General features: G+C 38.4%; 1 protein-coding gene and 1 non-coding gene across 2 annotated transcripts; both read right to left on the minus strand.

Moving 5' to 3' along the window:
- Positions 1-113: 113 nt before the first annotated feature.
- On the minus strand, positions 114-16,648 carry TCP1 (t-complex 1). Its single transcript, XM_073337827.1, has 12 exons — positions 16,493-16,648; positions 13,562-13,647; positions 12,204-12,332; positions 11,482-11,579; positions 11,115-11,225; positions 9,714-9,895; positions 7,781-7,907; positions 3,761-3,936; positions 2,798-2,921; positions 1,323-1,515; positions 793-956; positions 114-432 (listed from the first exon to the last, which is right to left on the minus strand). The coding sequence occupies exons 1-12, from the start codon at positions 16,557-16,559 to the stop codon at positions 216-218; spliced, it is 1,674 nt and encodes a 557-aa protein (XP_073193928.1). The 5' UTR covers positions 16,560-16,648; the 3' UTR covers positions 114-215.
- On the minus strand, positions 14,632-14,766 carry LOC140909843 (small nucleolar RNA SNORA29). The gene has a single exon (XR_012158379.1). It is a non-coding gene; the product is annotated as a small nucleolar RNA SNORA29 (small nucleolar RNA).

A 16,648-nucleotide genomic window follows, 5' to 3' on the forward strand; every position in this document is an offset into this window, starting at 1 on the left:
ACTTCAATGACTGTTAGCCAGAAGGATGTGAGAAACAGAACTTACCACCCTAAACTCTACCTCTCAGCCCTGGACTTACTGTGGTGAATAAAGAACACAAACTTGACAGCAAGTTCTCTTGTAACTATCCCCATTTTATTAACATACACTCTAGGTACAATACTGGGAAGAAGTGTAAGATGAACAATTAAACAGTAACATAAATAAAAGCCAGACTAATTCTCAAGTGCTCCAGAACGAACGGCATCTTCGTAACACCCGCCTCTATCATCTTTGCTTTCAGGATGCAACTTAATAAGATCATCAATTCGTAGAATAGTAATTGCAGCTTCTGTTGCAAATTTCAAGCTCTTTACTTTGACTACAGTAGGCTCAAACACACCAGCTTGTTTGTTATCACGAGGTTTCCCATTGATTAAATCAAGACCAATCCTGCAAACAAGAAATGGATTAGACAAGTCTAATTTGTTGGGTAGCACATAGGTGCTAGGCACTATGGTAATACACATAATTTGGCTGAAGTTAGAACATAAACTTCTGAGGATTACCAGTATGCTTATCTGAAGGAAAATAAAAAAAAAAGTTTCCCAGAGCAAGCTCAGAGTTCCTAAATTATGATCAAGAGGAGCAGCTAAAGTACACAACAGGAGAAAAACAGAAATGCAGAGAAAAGTAAATTTACACTATATTTTGTAACAGAACTTCTCCACAAGCAGTCAATATTTACAAAACTCCTAAGACAGCCCTGCATTTAAATGTAACCCCCTTTCACTTCTATTAATGGATACTTGCCATTTCAGATTTTTGCGTTCTGGGTTCACTTGAGCTTCATTGTGAAATGCTCTCAGCTTCGCAACAAGATCTGTGGCATCCTGGGCAGCATTTACTGCCAAGGTATTTGGAATAATTAAGAGAGACCGTGCAAATTCTGCAATAGCAAGCTGTTCACGTGATCCCTAAATGAGAGGGAGGAAGAGTTATTTACTTTGAAACCCATCAAGCCAATTCATGCAATACAAGAGGAAAAATGTAGCCATAATTTTAGACCGCAGGTAGACACTTACAATCTATATTGATTATGAACAATACAGGGGGAAAATAGATGTAGGGAGAGGAAGAACTGTTCTGTTCCCAGCTCAAGGTTATTTCTTAATTGTTTTGAAAACTGAAGTTAATATTTTGGTGTATTAAAACAGATGCTCCCAAGATCTGGCAGAACAAAGCTCAAAGCACTTAAAAGTCAAGTTCTGCATTATAACCACCACAGCAAGAAGTTTTAGTGTTATGCAATGAAACACTGTTATTTTGTGAACTGCACTTACCATGCTGGTTGCATAATTTTCAAGATATATTGAAAGTGCTGCCTCTACAGCACCACCACCTGGTACCACAGACTTGGACTCCAATACTCTTTTAACTACACAAAGAGCATCGTGTAAGGATCTCTCCATTTCATCACACATGAAGTCATTGGCTCCTCGTAAAATAATTGATGCAGAAGTACGAGCCTTGGTACTGTCCAAAAAATGAGGAAAAGTGAGTTAACTTCACGCCGATCAGAAAAACTCTTCTGGAGAAAGAGCTTTGATACTTTACTATCTCATTGCTACAGCTAAATTCCTCAAACATTTAATCCTAAAGGGGTTATATTATCTCTTGTGACATCTGTGGGTAACCCTTCAGTTCACACTAACCCCTCTCAGACAATCCCAGATATTCTGTGCTGGCTAATGCATTTTAATTTGCTCACCCTATCAGAAAATTCTTTACTCCTCAGCAAGAAAGGCAAGGCATTTCCACACAATGGGAGTGAGATAAAAATTACCATTAATGGAAACGTATCCATTTTAAACACACATTTATTGCCACTAGAGATTTTAGATAGCACGTTTGTTTTTTCCAGCCTCTCAATTCCTCTGCTAGATTCCCCTCAGTACCATTGCTGGATTTCTTTATTCAACGTACAAACTTAGTGCCTGTAACTGCCATCAGTACAGCAACAGGTAGTCAGGCAGCTGCAGAAAGTGATATGGTTAGAGGTATCAACTCAACATCTTGGAGAATGTCTTTTAGTCTCATGAAACTGAAACCAGGGGATCACACCAGAAAACATGGGAAACCGATTAAGTGTGTCAACATATTTTATGATGAGGCAGAAACAAGTTTGCATTCATATCATCACCATGGCATACCAAAATCATAAAAGGGAAAAGGAAAAATGCACTGAGTTAAGAATTGCTGTTCTTGATAGTCACGTGACAATTTAATATGAATTCCTGCCATTAAATGGGTTTAAATCAGCATCAAAAAGGTTATACAGAGCTAGTTTTAATCAAACTTCAGTATACAGCATTTTCAAATCTAGGTAGTGTCACAGAAGACATAACCACACCTCTGTCACTATAATCACTAGTGAAGCTGATCATCATACAGTTACACCGTTCCGATTGGATTTTCTCTATACTTTCACACATCAATGTTTAGAAAAGTAATTTCTATAGTTATAGATAAGCTATTTAAACAAAAGACATTCTTTATGTCAACTACACAACAACAGGACAGGCTTACAGCTTGTAACTGGTATGATTGAGAAGGATGTCTGGCCCTAGCAATAATGGTGAAACATTGGTTGTTTCATCACAAATTTACAATGGCCTTACTATACTCTATCCCACGCGTATAACTGCTCATAGCATTGAGATTGCATAGCAGTAAATAAATGGGAAGTTTATCTAAAGATTTAGCAAAACATGTTTCCAAGGCATGATGAACTCTAGAACCCTAGAAAAGTCCTTACTTTTTTATTAAAATCAGTTCATCATCACAAATTCTCTCTTGCACCACCTCTTCTGCCTGTCCCAGCATTGATGCCTCAAAGCTTTCTTCACCTTCCAGATTAGCCAGAGTGGAACAAATGATTGCTTTAAAATAAAAACAAAACAAAATTGTGAAATCAGTGTGGACAACACCAACTCATTGTTATTTATCAAACTCACAGAACAAATGGTTTTAGGTTTACAGGGCAAACAGAATGGTAGTATTCATCAGTATTCCTTAACATTAAACATAAATGCAAGATTGAACATTTCTATTTCCCTGCAGTGCTGGCTGGATTAAGTAGTCCTATAGGCCCTACCTTACTTTTAAATCCGTTTCTGTATTTTATAGTCCCCCTTAGTCTCTCTGGGTTCATTTTTACTTGATCTTTACAGCACCTGTTCTGTATTAATTGAAGTTTTCACATTGCTGCTAAAAACAAATTACACACTTTGTTCTGCACGGTTCTAAGAAGACTTGAACTATCAAAATCTCTTTTAGATGATCTTTATAAAATGCATTTTGGGATTGAATAATTTTATACTATAGACTCTGAATTTTAAGAAAAAAATTTCAATTACTACAGGAAGTTGGAGATTAGATTAACCAGACTTCCATAATCCCCATTTCTAGATAAAATATAGTCTGGTTGTGTGCCCTGGCATAACAGAGCCTTCCCTGTGTCAGTGAACATCTCCCCTCACTGTACATTTTCTGCAGTCACAATTTTTCAGTGGCTCCTCTTTACTTAGTGAGGTGCTCCCTGTCAGGGCATTGTAGCATCTGAATGTTTTCTATTCCAAGCATACTTCCTTATCACTCTATATGTGGATCAGCCCAATAATACTCAGGGAACTGACCAACTACTGCTTAATAACAGCTTTGGAAACACTATATAGAACTAAAAACATATACTACGACCAAAATCACAATATATACATACCTCCTGCTGCTTTAGCAATGCGTTTAAGGTCCTTTTTTAAAACTCTGCGTACTGCCATAGCACCAGCATCCACAAAATATTTCAGACACATATCATCAATGCTACCAGTGGTTAGAACAACGTTGGCACCTGTGGCCAGAATCTTCTGAATCCTCTCTTTAGTGATATCGGACTCTCTGCAAAAGATAATGGGCACGTGTTTACTTATAACCAAAAATTATGAAAGTGGGATTAAAAATCATCAACTGAATGGCTAAACCATACACAAACATCTGAATAATTACCAGCAGTGCAAAGCTAAGATCTCCAGGGAGAAAAGGAACCATCACATGAATATGTGTCAGGGTGGATAAAAAATTAAATACAAAAAATATTTCTATTTTTAAAATTAAGCCTATTTGAAATGAGATTTGAAATTACAATAATCTACGTTAAGACCTACATTTACTATAATTTAAATTAAATAAAAAGTATTAAGGAATGTTGCTGCCTAAGTTTCAAAGAAAGTCTAACCACTGAACTCGTGGAAAACACTGGCTACACACTAGAGTTTGAAGTGCTGAATGAGTTTTTGACAGCAGTAACCCCTTCCATAGACTCAGAGAGAATATTTTATCCATTTGAGTTTTTTCAATAACTAGTACATTAAAAAGTTAAGAAAATGATTGGAAGTTGAAAAAGCATGAAGTCTTGTTTCCTCTCACAATCTAGGAATAAAACTGTGTTCAAGAGGATGAGATCTACTCATTCTAAAATACCAACGGACTTGGTGGGCAGAAATAATCAGTTCAATTCATTAACTTCCTTTGTTTAATAAATCAGTTTTAAATTCAAAACATGTTTTGATCTTTTTTTTATGAATAAAAAAGACTTTACAATTCTGTTTGTGCATTTTAATTGAATTTCAGTTTCCATCCAAATGCACCGACACAAATTACAAGTAAAAATAAAGTCTTAAATGCATCATGCACCATTTTCTGATATATTAAAATTAAAAAATTAAGAATCTGAATTAATGTAGGTGTAAGATAGATAATTGCTTAGGCATAGACTCAGTGTACCCACCTGGTTAGCAAAAATTGCTAAACACAGTGTACAGGCTATATTCTAATAGCCATCAACCAATAAGAATCAAATCTTTCTTTAGGAAAATGAAAAGTACAAACATAAAACAATGTAAATCAATTATTTAAATCAAAGTTTTCTGCTTGCTGATATAAATCAATCCAATCTTTGGTTCTAAATAATGTAACTTTTTTGCTTCATAATTCAATTAGGGCTGTCGATCACAGTTAACTTGGGATTAACTCAAAAAATAAAACAGGATTAATCGCACTTGTAACAATAGAATACCAATTGAAACTTAAATATTTTTGGATGTTTTTCTATATTTTCAATATTGATTTCAATTACAACACAGAATACAGAGTGCACAGTTCTCACTTTATATTATTTTTGTTTACATATATATGCACTGTAAAAATGATAAACAAAAGACAGTATTTTTCAATTCACCTCATACAAGTACTGAAGTGCAATCTCTTTATTGTGAAAGTAACTTACAAATGCAGATTGTTTTGGTCACATAACTGCACTCAAAAACAAAAAACCTGTAAAATTTCAGAGTCTACAAGTCACTCAGTCCTACTTCTTATTCTGCCAATTGTTAAGACAAACAAGTTTGTTTACATTGATGGGCGATATGGCTGCCTGCTTCTTGTTTACAATGTCACCTGAAAGCGAGAACAGGCATTCACATGGCACTTTTGTAGCCAGCGTTGCAAAGTATTTACATGCCAGATATGCTAAACATTCGTATGCCCCTTCCATGCTTCGGCCACCATTCCACAGGACATGCTTCCATGCTGATGATGCTCATTTAAAAAATAATGTATCAATTAAATCTGTGGCTGTACTCCTTGGGGGAGAATTGTATGTCTCCTCCTCTGTTTTACTGACATTCTGCATATATCTCATGTTATAGCAGTCTCGGATGATGACCCAGCACATGTTCGTTTCAAGAACACTTTTCACAGCAGGTTTGACAGAACGCCAAGAAGGTACCAATGTGAGATTTCTAAAAATAGCTACAGCACTCAACCCAAGGTTTAAGAATCTGAAGTGCTGTCAAGGTTCCTCCCCCACTCTGAACTCTAGGGTACAGATGTGGGGACCTGCATGAAAAACCTCCTAAGCTTATCTTTACCAGCTTAGGTCAAAACTTCCCCAAGGTACAAAATATTCCACCCGTTGTCCTTGGATTGGCCGCTACCACCACCAAACTAATACTGGTTACTGGGGAAGAGCTGTTTGGACGCGTCTTTCCCCCCAAAATACTTCCCAAAACCTTGCACCCCACTTCCTGGACAAGGTTTGGTAAAAAGCCTCACCAATTTGCCTAGGTGACTACAGACCCAGACCCTTGGATTTTAAGAACAATGAACAATCCTCCCAACACTTGCACCCCCCCTTTCCTGGGAAATGTTGGATAAAAAGCCTCACCAATTTGCATAGGTGACCACAGACCCAAACCCTTGGATCTCAGAACAATGAAAAAGCATTCAGTTTTCTTACAGGAAGACTTAATAAAAATAGAAGTAAATAGAAATGAAGAAATCCCCCCTGTAAAATCAGGATGGTAGATATCTTACAGGGTAATTAGATTCAAAAACATAGAGAACCCCTCTAGGCAAAACCTTAAGTTACAATAAAAGATACACAGACAGAAATAGTTATTCTATTCAGCACAATTCTTTTCTCAGCCATTTAAAGAAATCATAATCTAACACATACCTAGCTAGATTACTTACTAAAAGTTCTAAGACTCCATTCCTGGTCTATCCCCGGCAGAAACCAGCATATAGACAGACCCACAGACCCTTTGTTTCTCTCCCTCCTCCCAGCTTTTGAAAGTATCTTGTCTCCTCATTGGTCATTTTGGTCAGGTGCCAGCGAGGTTACCTTTAGCTTCTTAACCCTTTACAGGTGAGAGGAGCTTTCCCCTGGCCAGGAGGGATTTCAAAGGGGTTTACCCTTCCCTTTATATTTATGACAAGTGCCTTCCAAAATCTGAGAGGGACGAGGTGTGGAGCATGCTTTCAGAAGTCTTAGAAGAGCAACACTCTGATGCGGAAACTACAGAACCCAAACCACCAAAAAAGAAAATCAACCTTCTGCTAGTGGCATCTGACTCAGATGATGAAAATGAACGTGCATCAGTCTGCACTGCTTTGGATCATTATCAAGCAGAATCCATCATCAGCATGGAAGCATGTCCTCTGGAATGGCGACTGAAGCTTGAAGGGACATATGAATCTTTAGCGCATCTGGCACGTAAATATCTTGCAATGCCAGCTACAACAGTGCCATGCAAATGCCTGTTCTCACTTTCAGGTGACATTGTAAACAAGAAGCTGGCAGTATTATCTCCTGCAAATTGTAACCAACCTTGTTTGTCCGAGTGATTGGCTGACCAAGAAGTAGGATTGAGTGGACTTGTAGGCTCTAAAGTTTTACATTGTTTTGTTTTTGAATATAGTTTTTTTGGTATACAATTCTACATTTGTAAGTTCAACTTTCATGATAAAGAGATTGCACTACAGTACTTGTATGAGGTGAATTGAAAAATATGGTTTTTTACAGTGCAAATATTTGTAATATAAAGTGAGCACTGTACACTTTGTATTCTGTGTTGTAATTGAAATTAATATATTTGAAAATGTAGTAAACATCCAAAATATTTAAAATAAATGGTATTAGATTGCTTAACAGCGCGATTAATCACGATTTTTTTAATTGCTTGACAGCCCTAAATTCAATATAATTATACAGTTCAACTGAATACAGATTATCCAAATACATTTTAATCAATAGTTATGATCAATGTTTTCCACCAGTATTTTATATTAAGATGTGTTACTTACCTCTGTAGTTAATTTTGTTGTCTATTACACTCTTCAGAATACCCAGAAACCCAGTACATAATTAAAAAATACCAAAATTAGTTTGAAAATGTGCTACCTCTGTCTAATCTGGTCCAGTTTCTCCGGATCTGTGATCACCACCTGAACACCAAGCTTCATTTTTGTTTTCTGCAGACTGAAGTCAAGACAGGCAATCTTTGCATTAACTATCCTCTTGGTCATACCTATATAAAAATGGCATTTTATTCAATGTTGTAACAAGTAAGTTTTAATTAAAAATGCTTAATAAAGCAAAAATAGTTGTGATGTATTTTACTTTTTAGATTTCTAATACACATACAATTACCCATCTAAGGCTGCTTTTTTTCCTGCAACTCTTTTCACAAACATACTTGGGAAAATGTTATGACAAGAACAACGAAAAGGGTAGTGAGACATTCTTCAATATGCAGACATAACCTTAGCTGCTTTCTTAATTTACCACTTCATACGAAGACACAGAGGAGCACCTTTCCATGACTCCTTGCTTGCCAGTTTGTGACATTGGTGAGCTACAAGTTCAAGATGTATTAGTACCACAGGTAATGAAACTGACCCTTTGGTATCCAGTGTAATCACTATGTAAATCTACAGAGAACTCGGATATATTTAGCAGGGACCTAGTACATTCCCAGTAAGGGATAATAAGAACATGTTGATTTTAACAGAGCTGAACATGTCAAAATACAGTAACCTAATTCTAGTGACAGTAGCCAATTTCCTTGCTTTTACACTGTCCACCTTTGAGGCCTTGCACTGCAGTCAACAATCCTCAGGCCAAGGAGGGCTGGATGGAACTCCTTTGGGTGACATTTATTGTTGCTCACTTATTTGCTAGATAAGCTGAGCAATACAATGAACCTCCCCTCCACTACCAAATGAACAGCAGCCTGTGCTGTATTCCAGATTGTGTCATTTAAATGCACGTTCCTTTAACACTGACAACTGAAGCCTCATGAGTTTTACCTGCCGGTGTGGTTTCTTGACACCTGCAGAGTGCTGCACAGTAACCGATGTAATAAACTAGACATTCCTGTCAAAGACTGCACAAATTTAGACTTCAAAAATAAGCTTTTAAAACCTTATGGGCAATAGAAATAGTTCCTCGAGTCTCTCTTAAACTGCAAGTTTTTAAACAGTCTACTGCGATGTATACATTCCAAACATAAGTATTGTACGTACCTGATAACCTGAGATCTATTAGGCACTGATTAAGCACCAGATAAGCGATTGGCTTATTTCCACCATTCAAGTGCAAGAAAGTGACAGTGAACAGACTAAACAATTAAAAATCTATATGATCGTAGATCTCATTTAAAAAATCCTTATTGAGACAAGATTTCAAAGCCAAATATTGACTTCAGACATGAATGCAAGTTTCACTGAAGTCCTTAATAGCTGCCCATGAATTTGTACCTATGCGTCTGCTATTTTTCTAGAGATGGGTAGTTAGAAACTAGTACATTATTTATTGGATTTAAATTGCTAGAGTAATTTTACAAAGTTTCAGAAAAACACAACCTTCAACTGGGGAACCAGGACAGTGTTTCAATGACACAAATATTTAACATGTAATTGTAAGACCATGTAAAATGGGAATTATCATCCACATGATGTCACAACTGAAGTACAATGTAGCATAGTAAAGCAACCACCATAATTTTTCTTTTTGGTTTTATACAGTGGTGCCTCACTGCAATACCCGAGTTCCTTTCAGAACATCAACAGCAGCAAAGCCTGTGGACTTCACAGAGTCTGTGACTTCTCACTTTTGGGGCAAAAAACCCACTGGTTAGTGTAGGGTTTGGTTTTATTTAAGAATGTTTTCATTTACTTTGTTGTTTCAAGGGTTGTTTTTAATTTTTCTGAACGAACAATAGCTTATTAGCCAATTCTTCACATCACTAGAAACATCCACATAAGAGCATATTCATAAACAAACTTCAGTCATTCTGCTCACTGAAGGCTTATAAAACAAAATCTGAGCTTACCTTGTGAGCCCACCACACAGTTCAGTGCATAGCCGTTTACAAGAATACTCTCTTTCTGGCTACGGCCATGTGCCTTCAAAACGTTAATGGAACTGATTGGATATTTGGCTTGACCCTTTTGATCTGTGAATTTAACTGCAAGCACAGCATCCACCACCATGTTGGCAAAGAAGTCACCATCACTAGAATACCGTTAAGGCTAAAATGAGCTAAACAGAGACAACTAGCATAATATAAATTCATTTTAATCCTAAAAACAGCATTTATAGGCTGCTTTATATTAACATGCCTTTAAAATAATCCTTGAAGCACCTATGAGGTAAAATAATTATTAATCTCATTTTACAGATAGAAGGAACTAGGACAGAGTTTAAATGTTTTGTCCAAATATCAAATTATTTCATGTTTTCACAATCACAACATTTTGCTACTGTTTACACAAGTACGCGCACGCACACACACACAGCCTATTTTTGCCCACTTTATCCCAGTCACATCAGAATCCTGAATTAGTGAACAGTTTTTCAAAGGAAACAAATGGATGCCATAAACAAGTAACGATCACTGAACTACAGTGGGAAGACAGAATGCAAGAAGGAATGTTGCCTGGAATAATGGAGACACTCTTGGGATTAGTGTGGCTGATCGTCTGCTTGGATGCTTTTAATTTTTTTCCTCCATTAATGCAAAATATAAGTTATATGTTGGCTAGGGTGGAACGTGAACTGAGTCAGAGTGGGTTCCACAGGGGCAAAACACCTGGGCAGCCCCAGGAAGGAGAAAAGGGTTATGTAGTAAGTGGCAGAAAGAGCATTTTTTTAGCCATTATACTAAAAAAAGAACAGGCAAACTAACCAGAGTATTGTTTTTAAAGAAACATAAAAGATTGGTAAAAACAAGAAAAAATATAGGCAAGGGGCACAGCACATCATTGTGTTTTCTACAACTATTAGGGGGATCAAAACAGCTGTTTAGATTAGAACAGCTCCTTCAAGCCTCTGGGTATGGCAGCTTCTGTCAGAGAAAACAGCTACAATTTCAGCATCTAAGGGGGTGGTCAATTGTAGCTTGTGTTTAAGGATTAAGGGTTTAAACAAAATGTGATACCAAAAGAGGAAAATGGTTTGTAAGTGTGAGATTTAAAAACTTGTTGCAATTGTCCTTTAAACGAGCAGGGTTTGGTTTAGTAAACCAGAATACACCTTTTATGCCAAGTTGATACCAAGAACAAGTTTTCACAATGGAGTTATAACTCTTAAAAGAAGGGTTTAGAATGAAAAAGGATAAGAACTAAGAACTGCTGCCATGGGCTTTACAGTGGATACTCAAGCTCTCCACAATAATATCCCCTATTTTTGTAAAATTAAGATTCCAATTTATTATTACCAAGTCAAAGGATACATTCCTATGATTTTGGAGGACATTGATGTTTTAGCTGAATTAATAAGACACTCCCGGCCAAGTTCATCTGTGTTAATAATAAGATTTTCATTGATGTAGCGAACTGCCTCCCTGTTGAATAAAAACCAACATTTCAAGAACAATTTCTCTCTACTCCTTGTAAGGAACATTTCCTACTGTCGGGACATGCAGACTAAATGCAGAGTTAGAACCAAGTTGACAAACCACCACAAGTCTTCTCAAGAAAAATATCCTGTATTGTCGACAATAATGAATACAGGATTAAGGTAAAATAAGTGTTCACTGGATATAATGAAACACAAGAGTTGCAAAATAATCTATTTCAGCAGAAATATTTGTATCTTACTTGCAAGCAAGACGATAGCCACCAATAACAGAGGTGGGATGAATTTTCTGCTTGACCAATTCATCTGCATTTTTTAGAAGTTCAGCAGCAATAATTACCTGTTTGAAAAGAGGAAAGAGAGTCACTGAGAAAATGGGCAAGTCTTAATATAAGCAGTAGCTCTTGCTCCAACGAACAAATAAGTGACAAATATGAAAAGTTTCCCATCATTTAGATTCATTAATGAGCAAAACAATTCTAATTCTAACTTTCCATTTCACTAGTTAACTCTGAACTGATTTTGGGGCTCTACTGATATGAGTTGTCTGGAATCAGCTGATTCTAGTCCATCCATCAGTCCACCTATGTTTTAATTTTTTCTCAGGGGTTGAGAATTAAGAACTTCTTCAACCCAGAAGCTACTCTCAAATATAACTTCAGGAAGGGAAGGAATGATCATTCTCAAATTGCAGGCACTAAGTAAAGAATAACCCTCTTCCAGAATGCAAGCATGCATAGAGATGCTAGGTTTTTTTACAGTGGTCTCCCTCATTACTCCGGTTCCAGGAACTGTTTCAAAGCAATTTTCATAGTTTGCACTGGGCAGATGCATTTGAAATCTGTCGTCACATGACGAAATGGTCCAGATTTAATCCCTACAGTGCCAGCATTTATAAAGATATGCCAAAAGCTACATTTGTTAATGACTTTCAACACGTCTGCCTGTAAAACTTTCTACATACCACTGAGGTGGTCCCATCTCCAACTTCTTTGTCTTGAAGTTCTGCCAGCTCACATAGAACTTTTGCAGCAGGATGTTCTACCTCCAACAGCTTCAGAATGGTTGCACCATCATTAGTAATGGTCACATCCTAGTTTTCAAAAAATAGCAAATAAAAGATTGATATTCATGCTAATTTATTTTTAAACTTTATGAAACTGTAATATATGAGAAGACATTTTAATGAGAATAGTGGGGAAGAACTATGCTTCATGTAACATTGTGTACATTGACCATTTACCTTAAGAGTTTACTTTGTCTTTTTAAGTCAACTCTTCAATACTATATCTATACACATGTAACTACACACAACTAATCCCAGTGAACCATGTGTTGCAGGATGGGAACCTTGGTGCACAAGAATTTGCATGAGCTTTTAGATGGTAGAATTCTTCATGTTGTATAAATAAGAACTAAGGAAGATTTCTTAAATGTAGCTAGAATATCTTTGTCTATTTTTAATAAAGCATTTTAAATACAGTTACTTACAAATCTCAGTTTAGGATAATGTGCAATATTACGACCTTTTATTAACTACACAGTTACCACTCAATGACATAATGCTATCTCACTTTGGCTTTCAGGATAGCACAGCAGAAAGACAGAAATCAGATTCTCACCTGGTCTAAATATTTGAAAATGAGATGTGATTCTATCTTATTAGAAACATTAGCCAATGCAAATTATGTACAACAGCACCTAATTCTAATACGTGTAAAACAATTTAAAGACAACAACATGCATGTCAACAACCACAAAAATAAGTTTAGAATAGAACACAGAATGAATAAATCAAAACAATGTTAGTACAAGTATCCATGTGAGAAAAAAACGTTTATTGAAATTCAAACGTACTTGTATATGAGCAAGTGTTAATTGTGTTATAAAATAAGGGAGCACATCATGGAGGAAGTAACAGTTAACTATAGTTTACAATTAAGGCTTTCTTCAAAAAAATAAACTAAAGACAAATAGAGATTTAAATATTTAAAAAGTTAACCGTTTAAACAATTAAAATTATACTGCTTAATAAGTTACCTGATTAAAGGGAGATGGGCTGGGGGTTAACGGTTAAAGGTGGGTTAACAGGAAGACTAATGCTTACCGTTTAATATTTTACATCCCTAATGACAAAATGGAAAAAAGTCAAACTACCAAATGTATATTAGAGCCATGGAGCACATTTTAGATGGAAACACTTTACAAAAACAGACATGCCTTCAGCTGAAACAGAACAGGTGCCAGCTCTAATTTACAGTGTAAGTTTGTTACTATGCAAGCCCTTTTCTTCAAAGTCAAATGAAAGACGTGCTTACTTACACCAATATCATCCACTAACATTTTATCCAAACCAACTGGACCAAGAGAACTCTTCACAATGTTAGCAATAGAAGCTGCAGCCATAACTGTATAAATCAAGCAAAATAAAAATCAATAATTCTTTCTTCGCAAATATCTATTTTAAGAGCAGTATATTTTTGTGTCAGCAGATTCTCAATTTCAGCAACCTGAAATAAAATGACTCCTTATTTAGACTCCAATCCTGCAAAAAATTTGCCAATCTGACCAGGAAAATGGGGAAAAAGGGTGGTTGTGTAAGGGTCCATGACGATACTTGATTGCAAGATTGGGATCTTGGATACTACGAAATAGTGATGTCATGACTGGAATCTATGTATGGTGGCCAATCTAGAACTACTTTTAACAACCCAAAGGTGTAAGCAGATCAGAAAGTTTAGTTAGACGCGATCAGGTTTATTTTTTCATGCTTGAGGATCTCCTCTCTGCTAACCCCAGTTGCTTTTGTTTGCTTGTAACATTTAAGCTGAACCCCCAAGAAAGCTATTTTATTTTGGGTGCTTAATTTTGAGAATTGCTCTTAAAATCTAGCAAAAGCCTAAATGTATTCCAAATGTATTTTGTCCTTTTTGTTTTTAATAAAATTTACTTTTTTTAAGAACAGGGTTGGATTACTGGTCTCTTAAGAGGTTTGTGCATGTTGTTTGATTAGCTGGTAGCCATAGCTAGTGTCCTTTGTTCCTTTCTCAGCTCTTCCCCGGAGCAGGGAGGGGAAGGGCTTGAGGGTACCCCACAGGGAGGGATTCCCAAGTGCTCTTTCCTGGGTTAAAAGGGTGGTTTTTTTGCATTTGGGTGATGGCAGCATTTACCACGCCAAGGTCAGAGAGAAGCTGTAACCTTATGAGTTTAATACAAGCCTGGATTGGCAAGTATTAACTTTTAGAATCCTTATGGGCCCCCACTTTCTGCACTCGGAGTGACAGAGTGGGGATTCAGCCTTGAAGGATGTTGTTTTGGATACTGAAATAGTAAAAAACTTTCTAAGTTAAAGAAATAAATTATGCACTTTGGTTTGTCATTCAGAATCTTTTCATTCTGTGTTCTGCCATTTCATATAGGAAAAAGATATCGTCAATCTTCTCCTTCAGACTTTGGCAGGGTTTTCTCTATCCCATAAGCATAGCCACTCAATCTGTAAATTGAAGGAGTGGTAGTCAAATGGGAAGGGTCCAGTTTAAATCTGATCTTTCCCTTAAAGCTTTAAATGTACCAAACTTGCTCATTTTTTCTTTCCAGAGATCAGCCCTTCGTAAAAAAAACATTTCCCAAATTTGCCCTTAATATCAGAGGCTTCCTTAGCCATAGGCTAAATAGGCAGCCATGTACCTCATCCCATTTAAAGACACTGCGAAAAAACTACTGGAACTACAGACTTTACTAAGATATGTACCACTTTTCCACATGATGCATAGAGCACCCACTCCAAAAACAGCTGGTTTCTGCTCATTGTGCAGGGCTCCTGTAATAACTTATCTGAAGCACTGAGACAGATGGCACAAAAAACCCTTTTGAGGACTAAAAGGTAACTCTGCAAATTCCAGACTCACCAACATTGCAAAGAGATAATTACGGCTGTGGCAAAGGCAGGCTGATGAGCTAGTGGAGTACTAGGGAGCTACATCTAAGCCTCTTTTTGTCACTTACCATGCTTGATTCTATCCCAAACTAGCCAATGACCAGATTCTCAAAGATATGGTAGTGAGACACCCCTCTCCCCCAAGAAAACCTTTGAGGGCCTGGGACCAAAGCTTTATACCAAGCTGTATTATTTTCACACAAAACTAGTCTATCTACCCCGTTGTTTAATTAACACATCTTGATTTTATACTAGCACTAAGGGCCACATCCTGGTATTTGCTTCTTAACTGTCAGTAACCGGATGGAGTTAAGAAAATGTCTCAAAACTATTTTTGATCCTCAGATAGATTAAAACAGGATCTGTGCTACAGAGGATGAGAAACTCAGTCTTCATGCTCTTAATTTGCATATGCAGGAAGCTTTAATGTTTGAAAGTCATTCATAATCTATATTCAAAAACACCAATATTTTGTAGGAAACACATACAAGAATGGTCTCATGTGGGCAAAAACTTAAGAGTACCAATATCAAGTTTCACCCATGTGTAGCCTTAATCTCCAGTGTAACAAGGGCCACTTTTCATAAATTCCACCCAACCGGGAAGCAAAGGCCCGCCGGGGGGGGGGGGTTGATAAGACGGTCACTATTGTTCACAGGCACTTCAGACGACACAGTGACAGTGTAAACATTCACGGCACACGATTACCGATTTCTCGGCCATTTCCCCATAGCGAGCCGCAGTCCTGTCCCAGACGGGACCCACGCGGGATAAGTCACCCGCCGCTTCGCCCCAAGTCTCGCCTGCTGAAGGCATGTCAAAAATGGCGGCCGGGGCCATTCACGTAACAACGAGCTCGGGTTTGCCTAGCGCCCCAAAGGGAAGCGGGCTAGGAACAGCAGCAAGACACGAGCGGCCCCGCGCCCGGCTGCTCGGTGCGAACGCGGGCGCCCCCGCGCCGCAACCACCCAGGGGCCGCCGCGGGGAAAGCGGCCCTACGTAACGGGCCCGTGGACTGCCGCGAGCTGCTTCTCGGCAACCACCGCCCCGGGCCGAGCTCTGAGCGCGCCACGGGGCGGGCGGGGCCGGCCGCGCCTCGCGCTCCCTCCCAACGGGCTCCGGCACGTAACGATGGCTTCACAGGGACTGAGGCCGCGCCCCGTCCCGCAGACACAAGCGGGCTTGAGAGCCGGGGCCTCGCCCCTCCCCGAGCCCGGGTTCCTCTACTACAGGACACCCCGCCCCCCCTGCCGAGGGAGCACATGGCGGCGGCCGCTGAGGCAGGCGGCCAGGGCCCCGCTCCGCGCTCCCATTACCGTTCTGGCCGCGGATCGCCTCCCCGGAAATCCGCTCCCCAAACACAGCCAGCGACCCCATCTCCATCTTCCCCGCGCGCCGAGAGGAGAGACAGTGACACGCGCGCTGCTGCAGAAGAATGCGCCGGCGACGCCGCAAGGCTTGCTGGGAAACTG

The sequence above is a fragment of the Lepidochelys kempii genome, chromosome 3 (assembly GCF_965140265.1).
Source record: "Lepidochelys kempii isolate rLepKem1 chromosome 3, rLepKem1.hap2, whole genome shotgun sequence".
NCBI classification, from domain to species: Eukaryota; Metazoa; Chordata; order Testudines; family Cheloniidae; genus Lepidochelys; species Lepidochelys kempii.

Excerpts from the sequence above, each read along its gene's own strand:
- TCP1 (XM_073337827.1), bottom strand. The coding sequence starts at position 16,559 with ATGGAGATGGGGTCGCTGGCTGTGTTTGGGGAGCGGATTTCCGGGGAG. Across the intron at positions 11,580-12,203 it reads GAGATGGGACCACCTCAGTG|GTAATTATTGCTGCTGAACT; the intron begins GTATGTAGAAAG and ends CTTTTCAAACAG. Across the intron at positions 9,896-11,114 it reads TCCTCCAAAATCATAGGAAT|TGATGGTGACTTCTTTGCCA; the intron begins GTATCCTTTGAC and ends ACGGTATTCTAG.